Source organism: Hyaena hyaena, unplaced genomic scaffold (genome assembly GCF_003009895.1).
Source record: "Hyaena hyaena isolate Hyena2069 unplaced genomic scaffold, ASM300989v1 scaffold_522, whole genome shotgun sequence".
NCBI classification, from domain to species: Eukaryota; Metazoa; Chordata; class Mammalia; order Carnivora; family Hyaenidae; genus Hyaena; species Hyaena hyaena.
The window spans coordinates 778,972-797,510 of NW_024081156.1; the positions used below are offsets into that span (position 1 = coordinate 778,972).

The following is an 18,539-nucleotide window of genomic DNA, read 5'->3' on the forward strand; positions in this document are numbered from 1 at the left end:
AAATTAAGAAAAAAACAAAACCTGTCTGTACCCTCATACATTGCCCATCATAAAATTATTTTGAAGCAAATCCTGGAGACTATATGATTTTACTTGTAATTATTACAATTATCATACTTAACAAAAATTTATAGTCATATATGTAGTCAATATATCATCAAAAATTCAGTGTTCAAATTTCCCAGCCTTGTAATTTTTTAAATAGCTTTTGAATCAGGATTTTGAAATAATGGTTCTATGTTGCATTTGATGGATTTGATCTCTTAAATCTCTAAATCTGTTGGAGTGGTCTCTTGGTTTCATGCTCTCTCTCTCTCTCTCTCTCTCACACACACACACACACACACACACACCAGAATTTATTGAAGAAATTGTGTCATTTCTCCTAGAGAGTTTTTCATTGTTTGAATTTTGCTGATTGCACTGTGAGTTGCCCTATTCTTCTATTTTTGGATCAGATTTTGGTTTGTTGGTTGGTTGGTTAGTAACAATATGTCTTAGGAAATATTGTGTACTTTTATTGGGAGACATTTAATGCCTGGGTCTTCTAATCATCTTAACATCCATAGATGAGTATTCCTTACATCATTTATTTCATGTGGGGTTGCAAACTGGTGGTATTTTAACATTCTTTCTTCATTTACTAGGTGGGATACCTCTATCTTATCAAGTATTTGGTTGAGGTACAATTCTTATAGGAAAGACAGAATAAAGACTTTAAGATATAACTAGCTGCCAAAACAGTGAGATAGTTCCCTAGCACCCTTCAAAAATGAGAAGTGAGTCCTTTTTTTTTTTTTTTAAATTTTGAGAGAGTGAGTGGGAAGAGGGAGGGAGGGGGAGAGAGAGAGCGAGAGCGAGAGAGAGAGAGAGAGAGAGAGAATCCCAAACAGGTTCCACACTCAGTGCAGAGCCTGATTCAGGGCTTAATCTCACAACTGTGAGATTCTGACCTGAGTGGAAATCAAGAGTTGGCTGCTTAAAACATTTTTAAAAAAATTTTTAGAAAAAGGAGGGGAGGCACCTGGGTGGCTCAGTCGGTTAAGCTTCTGACTTAGGCGCAGGTCATTATCTCACAGTTCATGGGTTCAAGCCCCATGTCGGGCTCTGTGCTGACAGCTGGCTCAGAGCCTGGAGCCTGCTTCAGATTCTCTATCTCCCTCTCTCTCTCTGACCCTTCCCTGCTCAAGCTATCTCTTTCTTTCTATCTCAGAATTAAATAAAACATTTTTTAAAAATTTAAAAAGAGTTGGATGCTTAATTGACTGAGCTATCCAGTTATCCCCATATGAGTTCATTTTTAAATATCATTAAGAATTTATGGATTTTGGGGCATCTGAGTGGCTTAGTCGGTTAAGCGTCCGGCTTTCGCTTAGGTCATGATCTCGCGGTTCATGGGTTCGGGCCCCACGTCAGGCTCTGTGCTGACTGCCAGCTCAGAGCCTGGAGCCTGTTTCAGTCTGTGACTCCCTCTCTCTCTGACGCTCCCCTGCTCGCTCTCTCTCTCTCTCTCTCTCTCCCCTAGAAATAAATAAAACATTAAAAAAAATGTTTAAAAAAAATTAAAAAAAAAGAATTTATGGATTTAAAGACATTTCATGCATTAATCCATACCATTGGATTCTTATTGACATTTAGATTGTCCAATCTTTGGCTACTGAAAGCCTCTTCAGTTTGGCTCTTGAGTCTTTTTGATATAATCCTAGTAATATTTTGGTACGACAAGGACTTTTGGTAGGACAAGATGTTCTGGAGTTATCCTATATATTTTCTTGCCCTTGCTAAGAATTAGCCATGTCTGTAAAGAGCTCTGATTCCTTTTAGTAGGAAAGAATATTTAGAAACCATAATCTGGGTACATAGTAGACTTTTTAAGACCATATAGTCAAAAGTAAGGTAAGAAACAGTTCATAAATCTAGTCCTGATTTAGTAATTTTTCATTACCACAGAAATGGAGAGGTTGAAGTACAGTTTTGATTCAAAATAGTGAATGGCCTAAAAGAAACTTTCCTTTGATTTCAGAGTTAATTATATTTTGTTACAAAATTGGCTTCTCAGATTCTATCTGTATTGACTTCAGTTGGCCTTTTCTGGGTTCCCACCATGTCATGCAGTGGAAGGTTACAGTTCAGTATGTGTGACTGACAAAAGTAGATCCAGCCAAGGATTAAAATTTCACAGTGAGGTCTCAAATCTATCCACAGAGCAATAAAAGTTGATTTTAAAACCTCCCAAATCAACTAAGTGGTTTGGGATCAGCAAAAAGCAAGACCGGAAACTCTGACTTTAGATAGAAAACTTATTTTGGAACATAAATTTCCTCATCTATAAAGTGTTGGGTTAGGATTATTTCTTGGATCTGAGTATGTCAACCTAAACTATCATTATCTGAGTTGCTCTTCTCCTATCTCATTCATTTATTCTTCAAATATATTTTGAAGAATAAATCACTTAGTGAGTGATTATTCTAGGTAGTAGATATAGTGGGAGCAAAAATGCCCATGTTTCTTGCTTTCAAATCCTGCTAAGAGGAGACACTTCCCTCATCTAAACATCACGTGAGCCCATAATGATAAGTCCTAAAATTCACTTTGTGTTTTCTAATCCATTCCTCAGTGAAGTTTTAAGAACTCTTATTGATACTTTGTCCAGAGTGAAAAACAACTTGCATGGACTTTCTGACATTACCAGAAACTTTATTTAATGACTTTTTCTTAACATCCAGTTTTTTGGTTGAAAAAAATTCCCATTAGTTAAATTATTTTGAGTGATAAAATATAGAAGTTAATTCAAATGATCTATTCCATGTTTCATTTGCACCGTTTAAAAACTTCTCATGTTTTAAAAATTTAGTGGTATTTATGGTCCTCAGAGCTAATGGAGTGTATAGTGTATAGTATTTATATATTATTGCATTATATTCTCTTAGATAGACACAAATGATCCAGTTCATCAGATTTTCTACATAGCTATTTTCATTTGAAATGATATCTTGGTATTATTAAAAATGTACATATTCATCTATAAAAATCACACTTTCCATATTTAAAAGTTGAATCTATTTTAATCTGACATACAAAAGGTAGTCAGAAATTTGTTTAAGATAGATTTGAATGGAGAGAAGCACAATTTCGACAAGAATAATTCATACTTTATTGTTTTTTTTTTTTATTATGAGAGCAATAGAGGGTTCTCCTGCCCCCACCGAGTCAGCCTTCAGGAAGTCTTATTGAGAGCATATTAGAGATTCTTGCTAGAGCTTCAGTCTGTTCTCTGCTGGTGACAATAAGCTTTATACTTAAAGAGGTTGATTACATGCATTTTCAGCCTGCAAGGATACCAATTAGGGCACCATTTTGTTTTTATATTGTATAAATAATTACTTAAAAGAGTTAATTCACAAAGTTTATTACCATGGCATAGGAATGTAAAAAGACCATTACGTTAAATTATAATGTTGACCGTAGGGCCATTACAGTCCTCTGAAGACACTCCCACTCCCACATTTTAAACATGACAGTGTCTCTAAGATGGTTACGAGTCCCTATGTTTTGTGGTACTTCAAACTTTCAAAGTTATGTTGCTACTTCATGCAGGATACATTTTTTCTTATGTGATTTTTGAGTAAGAATTCCTTCCTTCAGGAAAGAATTCTGTCATCTAGGGGCGCCTGGGTGGCTTAGTCGGTTAAGCGTCCGGCTTTCGCTTAGGTCATGATCTCGCGGTTCGTGGGTTTGAGCCCCGCGTCGGGCTCTGTGCTGACAGCTAGCTCAGAGCCTGGAGACTGTCTTCGGGTTCTGTGTCTCCCTCTCTCTCTGACCCTCCCCTGCTCACGCTGTCTCTCTCTCTCAAAAAAATAAACATTAAAAAAATTTTAAATAAAATAATATTTTGGATGCATTAGGTTGCATAAAAACTTTATTTAAAAAATTTTTTTAATGTTTATTTTCTTTTTGAAAAAGAGAGACAGAGGGCGAATGGGGGAAGGACAGAGAGACAGAGGGAGACACAGAATCTAAAGCAGGCTGCAGACTCTGAGAGGTCAGCACAGAGCTTGACGCTCAGCTCAAACTCACAGACCATGAGATCATGATCTGAGCTGAAGTTGGAGGCTCAATTTACTGAGCCACCCAGGTGTTCTTTTTATTTTTTTAAAGTTTTTTAAAAAAATGTTTATTTATCTTGAGAGAGAGAGTGTGAGTGCACACGTGAGCAGGGGAGGGGCAGAGAGAGGGAGAGAGAATCCCAAGTAGACTCTGCACTGAGGCTTGAAACCACAAATTGGAAGATCATGCTGACCTGAGCCAAAATCAAGAGACAGGATGCTCAACCGCCTAAGCCACCCAGGTGCCTTGTAAAAATGTACTTTAAAATAATGCAATAATTCATTATTACATAATTATTTGCACCAGTTTTCATTTTACCTTCTTGTGTGATACTAGAAAATCTTCAATTACAAATGTGGCTCACTTATTTCCTTGTGCAGGACAGCACTGCTCTAGAATAGTATCACTCATTACCTAGGCGGCCAAATCCTTATTGTTGCCAGAATAGATACTTCTATTCCAGACTTCTTTCCCCGAAACTCCTTGGAAACTACATGTAGTTGCTAGCTTGTCATGTGGCATGGTGGTGCCTGTGTCACTTGGGAACAGACTTTCTACGTGTAGACACATGTCATACCTAGTACCACCTGGGAAGAAAGCTTAGACTACCAACATGAATGAAACCATTGCTTTTGTTGTAGAGCCTTGCATTCAGCTTTTTAAAAAATAATTGTTACCATCATGAAGGTTATAGTACTATATGGATCTTTAGCTATGAGCTTTGTAAATGAATGTTACATATGAAATAAATGTTAATGGGGAAAACCTAACTGCTTTGCTGCAGTAAACACTATGGTTTTACTGCTTTAAGTGATATCACTGTATGTAATGCCTGAATATTAGCATAACAAACACACTTTGCTGATTCTTTTATTTTATTACTGTTGGAAATGTAGTTAACATAATTCACATTGCAGTTACGACATGCCGTACTTGTTTTATTGCAAATTTTAAGATGTATATAAAGATAGCAAATTCCTACTTAAAAAGATCAAAACGGGTTACGTTTTAATCTCATGTAATTTAATGTAAGTTCTATATGTAGTGTGCTTTGAAACATTACTCAGTATTTTTAATACAAAGCATTTTTTAACTCAGCCATCTGAGTCTGAACTTTGAAAATTCTCAAAGTTCCATATTTTAAAAGAACAGCAATAAGATTTATAAATGTATCTGCTCTTAAGTGTGGTAGTGAGCAGTAAAATATTTATTCATTACAAAAATATTCTCTTGTAAAACATTAATTTTGTCTTCTTTTTAGGAAACTAGAATTCGGGCAATGGATAAGAATGCCAAGAAAAAAATTCATAATTTCTCTGTCATCAACCCTGTTGCTGGACAGTGTGTAACCCATCTCTTTGCAGTGGACAACAGAGAAGACCTCCAGAAATGGATGGAAGCCTTCTGGCAGCATTTTTTTGATCTTAGTAAGTTAATTTTTGGATTTGCTAATATTATATTCATGTATCATGAAAGGATGCACAAAGCAATCTAAATATTAAAATTATAATGTTATAATTTATATCAAGAATCTTTTATGCTCTTGAATAAAATGTTCGTATATCATCAGTGCATTGATGCCTTTTTCTCTTGACCTTTCCCCAGTGCCTGACTTTAACTATAGTTTATTGCGTCTTTGAATTCCTAGTGTTACTTTTAAGTTCCTCTGGTCCCTAAAACAAGTAGACCACACTTTTTCAAAATACTAGGTTTTAACTGGTTAAAGCAGTGTGTTTAATCAAAGGGACAACAAGCCATTTGAGAAGTGAAAAACTTCTTTAGGTTAGTGATGATTCTAAAATGCTGAAATGTTCAGAAGATTCATTTTTATGTAACCTTCTGTTAACTCCAGATTTGTTATAATATCATCTTGGACATCATCCAAAGGTTTTTTTTTTAAACCATGCATATGGTTTTTCAGTTTCAATAGTACAGCGCACGATTTTAAAAACAATGTGATAGTAATATAATAGAGTTCTACTATGTAAAGTATGTGAAGTTCTAATATTCTCAAATTAAGGAGGAATTTTATCAACAAGAAGATATTGAAATAGGAAGAAAGGAGGTGGAGGATGGGCTAGATGGGTGATGGGTATTAAGGAGGGCCACTTGTATAAATGTAGACTATTGATAAGGGCTACTTCTAGTCAAACTAAGCCACTGTTAGATTCAACCAGTATTTTATATCTTTAGAATGCTTTTTTTTTATAGAATTACAAAGGATAGCCATTTCCAAACAATCAAAGTTATTTCTGCAACTCCTAGAAATAATCCTACAGAAATGTTAGGACTTCTTAATGAGCTATTTTGGGGAGCTTTGTAAAGGAGTTAGTACCTCCTGTCCTCAGATTAATTTTTATAAGCCTAGTGTGATCCATGGCCTGGTCAAGTATTACAGTGATGGTTGGGGAGGGGGCTAAAAAGGGAACTGAACTTATTGATTACCTTCCACATGCCATATGGCTTCATTTATTTCTCACAACAGCCCAGCAGGGCAGAAATTATTTCCCTCTGCTCTAAAGTTGAGAAAATTGAGGCCTGAAGAGATTCTGGTTTACTCCAGGAAACCAGAGGGCTCCCTCTATAGCCTTCTGGAATTCTTCAGGGCTTGTTTTCCTTAAGTACTATCCCTAGGCCCTCAGTAGACGTTTGAATATCTGTTCCATGCTTATCAGCATGCACTACATTTTTTTTTTTTAAATTTCAGCTGATCTTAGATGTGTGACTTAAAAGACAACAACTTCCTTTCGTTTGCTGATCACATCTGAAATTTTAACTGCTTTCCTAAATGCTCTGCTTTTGAGAGTTTGTCTTACAAAGACTGTATTATTTTTAGAAGTGATTCTATAAAAATGTTTATGTGTATAAAGACAGGAATGAAGGGTAAGAGGAGGTAAAAATGCAGAATATTATAGTCTGGATATCAACTACTTCTAGATGATCTCATGTTTTTATTCTCCAGATTACATAAAGTAATTTATCATGCTAAAATAGGGAGTTGGAGGGACATAAATCCCATGATATTACTGTCGAAATAAGAAAGTGATGACAACTAGGTTCTCATATCTGGCTACTTCTCTAGTATTTAATGATTTGGGGATAAAATCTGCCAATCTATCTAGTTTTTAAAGTTTAAATTTTATTAGATTTGCATTTTACAATGTATTGTGTATGGGGCACCTGGATGGCTCAGTCAGTTGAACATCTGACTCTTGATTTCGGCTCAGGTCACGATCTCATGGTTCGTGAGTGGCTTTAAGACACGCATCAGGCTTTAGGCTCTGTGCTGACAGTGTGGAGCCCACCTGGGATTCTCTGTCTCCCTTTATCTCTCTCTCTCTTTCTCAAAAATAAATACATAAACATTTTTAAAAAAAAGAATTCATTGTGTATGAAGATATGAAGCAAAGATGGAAATCCTGAAGATTGACTTGTACTTTAAATTTTTTACCTTCCTAATGGTAAATGTAGCCTCTTGCAATCTTAGGGGAAATATGATGTGTAGAACAAAGTAGGGGGATGGATATTCAAGGCAAATAAACTAAGAATAATTTAATATTTAGAGCAAATTTCAATTATTTGACTCTGCTTAAGAGAAGAAAACAGAGAGTGAGAAGATTAAAAATCATGAGAAAACGTTAATGGCACTAAGCCTGTAGAAGAACAGAGAAGAATGGAGAGTGGAGGTTGGAGCCAAGGAGGTTATAGTAGCAAATTTTTAATACTTGAGAGCTGAAAAACACGTAAAGGGAATGACACTGTTCTGGATAATCAAAAGGGGTAGGAGTGGTGAGTCAAAGATAAACTTGTTTCACCTATTTAATAATACACATATTGAGTCAACATAAGCAGCAGATCATTTTGACTGGGAACATCACAACAAATATTATTGTGGTAATCAGCTCCAATAGACAGATTTTATGTGAAAACAACATAGCCATTTAATATTTTATACTGAGGCCTTTATGTCAGCATGTTGGTATCACATATAACTTTGCATACTAATTTATTCACTGGTAAAATGTTTCCATTGTAAAATTGACCAGTGAACATTTCACACTTGTACCTCTGACTTCAGTTACACGTGGATAAAATGGCATTATATTCCAGTTTTCAAAATGATTAATATTCTGCTACCACTTTAACAATGAACAGCTTTAATCTATCGATATAGAGAAAATACGGCACTTTGTAATTTGCCTAAGATTTGACAGAGAAATGTTTGCTAGCTTAAAGTATTTCATTATTTTTCCAGTAGATAAGACCTTAATTTTTTTCTGCCCCCAAGAAGGAAAAGCTGGCTTTTATATATTTATCTAAAAAAGGAAGTGGAGGGGAGGAATAAGTTATCAGATCTCAGATCCTACTAGATTTAAATTCTGCAGAGCAACCTTTGAAGCCTCAAACTCAAGATTTTGTTCTCTCTCTGAGATGCTATGTGGGCTACTTTGAAATTTTTGCCATATTCTATACTTAGCATTGTAATAAAACACACTAAAAGGTTTTTTATGTTTCTTAACTATTTAAGGTGATGGATTTAAAATTTATGCATATTACCATATAACCATGGCTGTATATTGGATTTAAAACAACAAAAATGAATAGATAATTTGACTAAATGTAAATGTCTTTCATTTTTAAGCTATTGAAAATAACTGAATAGGATATTGAGAATATAATAAAAGGAAGAGAAATATAGATCATAAATCATTCCAAAAAGACACATATGTGTATGACGCTTACTTTTCTACAGATGTAAGACAGAGTATAAGAATAGTGAACCTCAGTAACTTGCTTTTAGAATATGAATCTAGAGACGCATGGTTTCTAGCACAGTTGTTACCCAGCGTGTAGGTGCACAATAAATATGGAAAGGTTAAGTTGTTTGTATACAGCACTCAGGAGAGATTAATCTGAGAATTTTAAGATGAAAATAATAAAACATAATTGAAAGAAAAATTGATGTTCACACTTTTAAATTTAAAACAACTTATTTAAGAGTATTTTTTATTCCTAGTAACTAATGGCTTTATTTAAAGTGTCCTTCCTGAATAAATTAGATTCAGTTAGAATTTGGAGTGATGTGTTTTCATTGTAATGGGCTTTTATATACCTTTTACTTGAATGAAAATACAGTATTTTTCTAGGGTTAGATGATTTTTGAAAAGCATAATCATTTGAAGAAATGATTGTTAAATAAGCACTTCTTATTTCTTAGAATTTTCAATTAAAGCCATTTTTGAGAAGCAATGCTTCTAACTATATTTCAATTGATTTTTACCTTTCAAGTGTCTTAAATACCGGGTGTTTTTATTTAATATTTAAAAGAGGAGAACTTGTGCCAGCTTTTGCCATGAATAGAAATTTTAGTTATCGATCATTACTAGTGAAATAGCACAGTATTTAATAGCCTAGAGATCTTAGCTTCCTATGTCTGTATATAGAACTTTATTCTTAAAATAGATTACTTTTGTGCTCAGATGTGGACTGTAAAATCATCGGTAGTATTAGGTTTTTGTGGCTTCCTTAAGGCAATGCTTTATAAATTCACTGTTATTTTTCACAGCAAAAAAATATGTTGATATCTATTGAAAATGAAGTATACGTCTTCACATTTATGTTTTAAACTACACTGCCTTTTTCTGTCTTTCTTAGGCCAATGGAAGCATTGTTGTGAAGAACTTATGAAAATTGAGATTATGTCACCACGGAAACCACCTTTGTTCTTGACAAAAGAGGCGACCTCAGTCTACCATGATATGAGTAAGTGGGGTTTGTCTTTTCTAAGCTTCAGGGTAACAAAAACAACATTGTCCATACTCAAGCAGCTTATTCTATTGACATTAAAATGCTAAAATTTTCAGGGCGCAGTCAAAACGAATGAAAAAAGACTATGATTATAGACTGAGGAACTCATGTTTAATAGATGAATTAATACAAAATTAATGAATACACATTTTTCATAGTTTGAATGCTTAAGATCAAACGAAAATGTTAAGGCTTCAAACTGAATAAAGGTGCACTGAAAATAAATATTAGCTGAGTAGCTGATGAAAATTCTGAAAATGTAAACTTGCAGTTTCTAAAGTATAATCATGTTCTATAATTTTTTCTGTATTTTAAATTTGTTTTAAGGTAATGTTGATAAATGAATACTGGTAAATGGAAGTGTTCTTTCATCTCAGGTCAAAAAATTGGTTAAGTTTAATGCTTTGGAAAATTTTAACTTTCTAGACTCATTAATACTCCATTTTCCCACACTTGGAAGGGTATTTATTTATCTTTGTAGGATTGCCTACAGAGTGAACAGTGCTGTGGACACAGGCCAACACTAAATTCTAGTCTATTTTGTCACCAACATATACTTTACATTTACTTTAAAATGTTAGATTAAAAATGATAGATTTGGGTTAACATATTTGAAATACCAGTGATTCATTTGATAGACATTTATCTCTATTCTTTTTCTCAAGGAAACATTCACCCAGCATTCTAATCACCAAAATGTGTCCTTGGGTTTCTGGTTTGGATTTTTTTCTCTATTAACAGAGACTTTTGCTAGTCTACAGGAAAGGATACTCATCCAGTTACATTTGTCCAAGTTACATATCAGGCTTTTGTAAAAAGGGAGTCCACTCTTACCTAGAAATCAGAATAGATTTTAAATCCAAGAAATGGTATTTAATAAATACCTAATCTACAGAATTGAAACAAATCCGATGTAACTCTACTCCTTTGAAAGCTGGGTTTTACTCACTTATTTAGGAACGTGTGTGTGTGTGTGTGTGTGTGTGTGTGTGTGTGTACATGTGCAGTGCACAGTGAATGATCTCCTTAGTTTTTAGTTCTGTTGGTAGGGGTAGGCTTATTTTTACAAGTAAATGCTTGGGAAAAAAAAAAAAACCCAACAACAAAACAGTCCCAAGTCACTTGCTTATCCAGTGTGTTTTGATGACCATTATATATAGATGTTGGTCTAGAAAACAATAACTGACTCAAAGTGCACACAGCTTCTGAATTTTCCCCATGGATTTTTTTCCTTAAAATTATTACAGGCATTGATTCACCTATAAAACTTGAAAGTTTACCTGAGACCATACAAAAAAAACTTGAAGAGACAAATGGACAGGGTCTTACTGGTCAGCATGAAGAAACCTCACCACCTCTTTGGGGCAGCCTCTTTGATGGTAATCATCAAGCGGTTATCCAGAAAAAAGTGTTATCTCCTGCAAGCAAGCAGTTATATGATGGGAAAGGGAAAAAGAGACGTGCTCCCCTTCCTCCTCCTGATAAAGCTCCATTCAGCTTAAAAACACAGAGCAACACAGATCAATTGGTTAAGGACAACTGGGAAAAAACAAGTGTACCTTGGCCCTCGCCTTTGGATACCAAATTATCAACCCTAATGCATCACTTACAGAAACCAATGGCTGCTCCTCGAAAACTTCTCCCTGCCAGGAAAAATAATTTAACTGACGGTGGACTCACAGACACTAAAACCAATTTTGAAGCCAAGCCAGTGCCAGCTCCAAGGCAAAAATCTATCAAAGACATTTTGGACCCTAGATCTTGGTTGCAAGCACAAGTATAGAAAACCCTTAATGTATAAAACATTTAACAAAATCTATAACTGTTAGGCTTACTTCAGAAGCACTGGAGATATAGTAATACGTAATTATGTTGGTAAATATGATAGTGATTTACATCAATAATTAATAAGCTATTAGGTATAAAAATGTTTTATAATGAAGAAATGGATTTCTCTTTTACTTCTGATTTTCCAAACATAAGTGATTTCCCCAGTAGAGTGCAAGAGGCAGTTTCTAGACAGTATCCTAATTGTTGGAAGGGTTAATTTATTCCTAAATTAGTACCAGCAGTGAGCAAGCACTAGGCAGAAGAAGGCATTAAAATTTCTTTGGGGAGAGACTGTCTGGTAACTTAAAATGTGTTAAATCTGAGCCACATTCTCATTGTGAGAATTTTAATACTAATGGAATGTTTCAAAAGTTTTATTCAAACCACAAATTATAGAATCCACCCAAGAAAATTTCTTCTTAGCATTCTGGAATTCTCATCTAATGGTTCACTGGCTCTCATCTATTGTTTAACTCACTAGTTAACTCACTGACCTTTGAAATTCCTGGGAAAAATTTTGGAATATTAAATTCTTCATCTTTAAAGGGGATTTATAATGTGCTATTCAAAGTTGTTTCCTTGATGAGCCCTGAAATCCTGTTGACATTAACTCTCATAAAGTGAAGCATAACATTTATGAGTTTAGAGAAAAGGTAAATGAAATGTTCTTTATTTCCACTTTTCTATGCATGGTGCTAATTTCCATTGTAACACTGGAATTTGGGGAAGTGAGTAGCTGATTAACACCTTAAAATTCATCTAATGCTTATTTAAAAAGCAGATGGCCAATTCAAAAATATCAGAAAAGTTGGCCATCATGATAATTTTCAGAATTAATCCTTTTAAAACATTTTAATTAAATTTCCTTTTCTCTAGTAAGGGTTGATGTCTGCTATTGATATTATTCATTAAAAGTCATAGTCTTACAACAATGACATCGGAATCACTTCCATAGGAGGTAATTTCCATAGCAACTAATCATAGTGACCCAAACAGGATTATGAAATCAACAGCAAGAGGATGAATACCTTAAGGAACAAAAAATCCATTTTTTAAATAATAATGCTTGTTCTAAACAAGAACTGAACAGTTTTAAATATCAAATCAGAATTTTCAAATAAAGCAGTTTCCATAAGGTGTCAGCAACAGCACCAAAAAATGTGAAATCACACTGAACCCTAAATGTCATTGCAAGAAATGAAAATACAAGAATTAAATTACTGGCCTGCGTATAATCTCTAGAGATCTTTTTAAAGCTCATGAGAACCCTATTTGGATCAGAACTACATTATTACAAAGTAAAATGAATACTTGACAAAAAATAACATTAATTTAAATGGAGCCTTTCATTATTTTTAGATAGCAGTCTTTTTTCATTTATAGAGAATGATGTAATTGCCAGGTTACTTTTGTGTTTGCCCGGGCCTCCTAGTCAGAATTGCAACTCGAGGGAGTAATGATACAAAAGGTCTCTTGTGACCGTGAACCCCAGGACAGACATCGTATTTGATGAGAAGGAAGCCCCGTATGCATGCCGTAGAGGGCGTACAGAAAGTCACGTGTGTGAAAACCTGCAGAGGTAGGATTAATTTGTTTTTTCTAACTAGAAGGCTCTCAATTTCTGTTTTGGTTGCCAAATCAGTAGAGGACATATTAAAAATCTACAGGATATTCATTGTTTGAATTTTTGTTTATTTTTTAAACCTCACTGCTGTTTTTGACAGCATTTGTGACTGTCATTGCCACTAAATTATTGAGCTAGAAGATGCTGCAGGCAAAATTGTTTCTGAAACTGGCATCTAAGCATTTTTTTTTTTTTTTAGTTGAAGCCTTCCTTATAACAACCAGTGTTAAAACTTCCAAATTATATTCTTGTCATTTCCTCATGCATATTATATCAAGAAGGATTTAAGGTGTACTGGAAAGAGAATGTATGCCTAGAGAAACCACCTAGCAGTTGTGCCCTGCTCGGTGGGGCACTTTGAAACGAGGCTGAAGCCCTTCCTGCCAGAACCGTTTATGTGAAGCCTGACCAGGGGCCGTCTCCCTCCCACAGTCACTCAGGCTGTTTCTGGGGGCCCGTCTCACTGTGTGCTACACAGCCTTTGAAATCAGGCTGAAGTCTCCACTTCACTTCCTTTAATGTGCTCATTAAATGTTCATTCACTTCCCCCCCAAAAGGTATAATACGGAGTTGGGGCTCCCTCCCTTCCTTCTTTCCATCTTACTCCCTTCCTTCCTTCCTTCCTTCCACAGTGAAAAAAAAATCTAAAAATACTTAAACGCTTTGTCAAGGAGTTCGTCAAAAGAAGTATTTGTTTTCGCATTTCCTAAACCGGAAGTTTATGACAGATAAAAATATGTTGTGTAATAAAAGACATCTCAGCTTTTTATAAGCTGGCTTTTCACATTCTTTGTCCTTTTAATTTGTTTCTTGATATATGAAGACCATAAACTTGAAAACAAAGAGTTAGCTGTCAGATCTTGATAATAATATTATAATTAGAGAAAAAAAGAATAGCTATTTTATGATTTTATGATAATTCCGATGATCTGAAGATAATGTCTTAGAAAATTACATTTACATTTCAAACTCTGGGATATAAATTACTTACAGCAACTTGAAGATAGTATTAGTTTTACTTGTTACAAAGTGGTTAGCTTCTTATTTAAACATCTTGCCAAGGACAAAGACAGCATCTTGTTATTGGAAACACAAGCCTCCGAAGGTAAACGGTCTTTCAAAATATCAGGCATGCCAACTCTTGGTGAGTTTGGTTAAATCCTCCTTAACTATCTGCAGTGTCCCCTGACTTCTTTTAAATGGATGTGCATGTATGTGGAAAACTAATTCCATTTATTATAAATGACTTATCTTTACCCTTTAAGATCCGACTAAATAAATTTTTCTAGTATTTATTAAAAATGGAAGCTGCCTTGAGTTAGAGACAATTCATCTAAGGTAGGTTAAGCAGTCAAGTATTTCCTTAGGCTTATGTTCAGCACCTCAGTCACCTACTGAGAAGTTAATTAATTCAGTCCAAAATGAAATTATAGGGCAGTTTGATGCAATTTATGTTAAATGACAGTTGCATGTAATCACCTGTGTTACCATGAATGAAGGGCAACTGTACTAGATACAGATAGAATGCTGTACCATGAACAAAGAGAAGTGCTTTGGCAGGAAAATGTCTGTCTCTGTGGTCAGAATTTATCAAAATCCTTGTCTTTTTAAAGTGAGTTTTTGAACAGTAATTAAACTTTATGACCATTTATGCAGGGTTCTATTAGGCTTAAACTATAAAGTAGACAGAGTTGACTTTGTGCACTTAGATTTCAAAAGCATCACTATTTTTGAATGTTTACATGTTTAATGTAACTCTGCTAATAATAGTTCTATGAAAAAAAAAGTTTATTTGGGATCATGCATATCTTTAGTTAACGCTAGAAAGGGCATTACCTTTGAAGTTTTAAAAGACAAGATTTCATGGGGCGCCTGGGTAGCTCAGTCGGGTATGCGTCCGACTTTGGCTCAGGTCATGATCTCACGGCTCATAGGTTCGAGCCCTGCATCGGGCTCTGTGCTGGCAGCTCAGAGCCTGGAGCCTGTTTCAGTTTCTGTGTCTCCCTCTCTTTCTGACCCTCCCCTGCTCATGCTGTCTCTCTCTCAGAAATAAAACATTTTAAAAATATTTAAAAAAACATAAAAGACAAGATTTCATTTGAAAATATGGTAGCATGTGTTATTTTCTATAACATACTTGTATAATTGGCATTTTTGTAATATTTATTTATTTATTTATTTATTTATTTATTTATTTATTTTGAGAGAGTGAGAGCTTGTGCAAGTGGGAGAGGGGCAGAGAGAGAGAGAAAGAGAATAGAACCCCGCGTGGCACTTGATCTCAAAACTGTGAGGTCATGACCTGAGCTGAAATCAAGAGTAGGAGATTTAACTGACTGAGCCACCCAGGTGCCCCTGTAATTTTAATTTTTTATTTTTTATAAAAAATTTTTTATGTCATTTATTTTTGAGAGAGAGAGCACAAGCAGGGGAGGGACAGAGGGAGAGGGGGACAGAAGATTAGAAGTGGGCTATGCACTGAGAGCAGCAAGCCTGATACGGCGCTCGAACTCACAAACTGCAAGATATGACCTGAGCCGAAGTCAGATGCTCAACCGATTGAGCCACCCAGGAGCCTCTCATTTTTATTTTTTAATTAAATGTAGGTCGATCATCTGGATTAAAATGTACTCTATTATGGGTATATATTTTTTCAAGTACCAATGATTGGTAAGGAAGCCACAATCATGTGATTAAAATTTCTATACATTAAAAGAACTGGTTTATGAAGACATTTGCCAGCTTTTTCTTTAGATACCCCTCTGCACTAGATTGATAGAAGTAAACTCTTGTGAAATCAGTTTAATCAGAGAAAGATACACCCAGTAGCTGGTGCTACTTATTATAAGACTTTGATAACCTATGTGTAACTAACAATCATTAAAATGTTTGCATATGATCCTTCTTATAGGATACTCTTTTAAAAATCCACTGATATAACCTTAGTTTTAGATTATTGATGCAGAATTTGCCCAGAGCTTTAGGTCACTCATAATAAATTAGGGACCTGGGATACTTGGTTGCTGTAGCCACAAGGAGGCTCCTTATTTTAATGTACCTCCCTCGGTGCTTAATTTATACTCATGGAGCTCCTCAAGGGAGGGGGAGAGGAATGAACAATCCTGGCTCAATTATATTATTTCAACATTTTATTTCTAAATATGAAGCGTGGCCAGAAATATTTAATATTTCATTTTAGAAAAAGCTTCCATTTCTCTGAGGAGATTTATTACAGAAGTATTTTTATTTCTCTGAATATCGGAAAAATACCAATCCTGACATATTGATAAATAGAAAGTTATGGAAGATCATTCCAAATCTGACTGAAAATTGTGTTTTAAGTCACAGCAGTTTGCTTTCAGAGATGATAATCTCTTGATGTAACTACTAAAGGAGGGATAGATTGAAAAGATCCGGTCTATACATAATTACGCCATGCCATAAATATGATTCGACATTATCAAAATAGAATGTTTTAAACAAAAAGCAGGATCAGACCTATAAATCCAAAAGACAAACTGATGGTCGCTGGAGGGAAAAAGGCTGGGGGCATGGACAGAATGGGTGAAGGAGAGTAGAAGACCCAGGCTTCCAGTTACAGGATGAATAAATCACGGGAGTGAAAGGCTCAGCATAGAGGAAGCAGTAGTGATGTTGTCATAACGATGTATGGAGACAGGTGGTGGCTACACTTGTGGTGAGCACAGCATAGCGTATACACTTGTCACGTCACAATCTTATACACCTGAAACTGATTAGTGTCATGTGTCAACTATACTCAAAAACAATTTTAATAGATTTTTTGTTGTTGAAAATAGGTACTTTCCTGATTGTTGTATTTTTATGTTTATTTACTCAAAACAAATTTTCTCCGTTTTTGTGAGTAGATATATTTTTGTTGAATTTAGCCATCTTAATAAATGCTTCTTAATTAGTTGTGGCAATTCTTGTTTTACATCAAAGGGGAGAGAGTGTTAAGAGTTATCCATCCACTTACCTCGAATATTAAAATACGTTCATTTATATAAAAAACTATAGATACATATATTGTCAAGTCTTCATTCCAGGTATTTTCAATTAGTTTTTAAAGATTCTTTTGAAAGCATTGCCCGTGCTGGCAAAATGGAAGTGCAGACCTCTCCACAGCCAACAAAGCATCCCAGCTGTGCTCCAACCTCCCCCGCCCTGCTGGGCACATTCCTCCTGCTGTTCTCAGCATGTGGACCTTGCCTCAACAAGTTTCTGCTTGCTCATCATTTTTTGTGCTATCCTCTCTACCTAGAGTACCTTTCCTCCCTCTCTTCTCCGTGCAATCTTCCCTCAACCCACAGCCAGAAAGTTTCATTCATTCTTCAAAATGGTAGTGCCTCTAAATTCCCCAGGACTCCATACCCTCTCCAGTCTCTCCACCTAGGTAGTTCCATTCCTTTCTTTGTGCTTTATATCTCTATGGCCCAAGCCCTTGTTCATAGTGTCGTGTTCCCCTGCATAACAAAGTACCATGAACTTAACAACTTAAAACAACATGGATTCATTATCTCACTTTTCTGTAGATCAGAGGTCTAGATGGGCTCCACTGGGTTCTCTGCTTGGGATCCCACAATGCCGACATCAAGGTGTCCACGGGGCTGGGCTCTAATCCAAAGCCTGTGGAGAAGATTTGCTTCCAGGCTTATTATTCCAGTGTCCACAGAATTCAGTAGTCCCTCGTGCTTATGTATTGGCCAGGGGTTACTCTCAGCAGATGGAGCTCACTCTTCAGTTGTTGCATGTGGACCCCTCAATCTTCAAAGCTAGCAAAAACTCATTAAATCTGGTGCGTTAGATCTTCCTCATGGAGGAGTTGAATCCATTGGATTCAAGTCTGACTTTTCCATCCACTACCAGCTGGGAGACCTACTCTTTACAGGCTTATGTGAGTAGATGCAGCCCACCAGGATAGTTTCCCTTTTGATGATTCACGGCCCACTGATTAGTAAACTTAATTACATCTGGAAAAATTTCTTTTGCATTTAATATCACGTTATCAAGGGCATGATATATCCATAGGGCAGGAAATCTTGGAGTGACATTTTGGAATTCTGCCTACCATAAATTAGAGAGATTCTTCAAGGACAGGGAGCATATCTTATTGACCTTTTAATCCTGTCATAGTGAAATAATAATGAAG

General features: G+C 35.4%; 1 protein-coding gene across 1 annotated transcript in view; it reads left to right on the plus strand.

Moving 5' to 3' along the window:
- RTKN2 (rhotekin 2) overlaps positions 1-14,153 on the plus strand; it is a 70,209-nt gene extending 56,056 nt beyond the window's left edge. Inside the window, exons 10-12 of the mRNA XM_039255368.1 lie at positions 5,369-5,534; positions 9,763-9,870; positions 11,163-14,153. Of these exons, the coding sequence (XP_039111299.1) occupies positions 5,369-5,534; positions 9,763-9,870; positions 11,163-11,698 (810 nt within the window). The 3' untranslated portion in view covers positions 11,699-14,153. The remainder of the gene's footprint in view (positions 1-5,368; positions 5,535-9,762; positions 9,871-11,162) is intronic.
- The last annotated feature ends 4,386 nt before the right edge of the window (positions 14,154-18,539 follow it).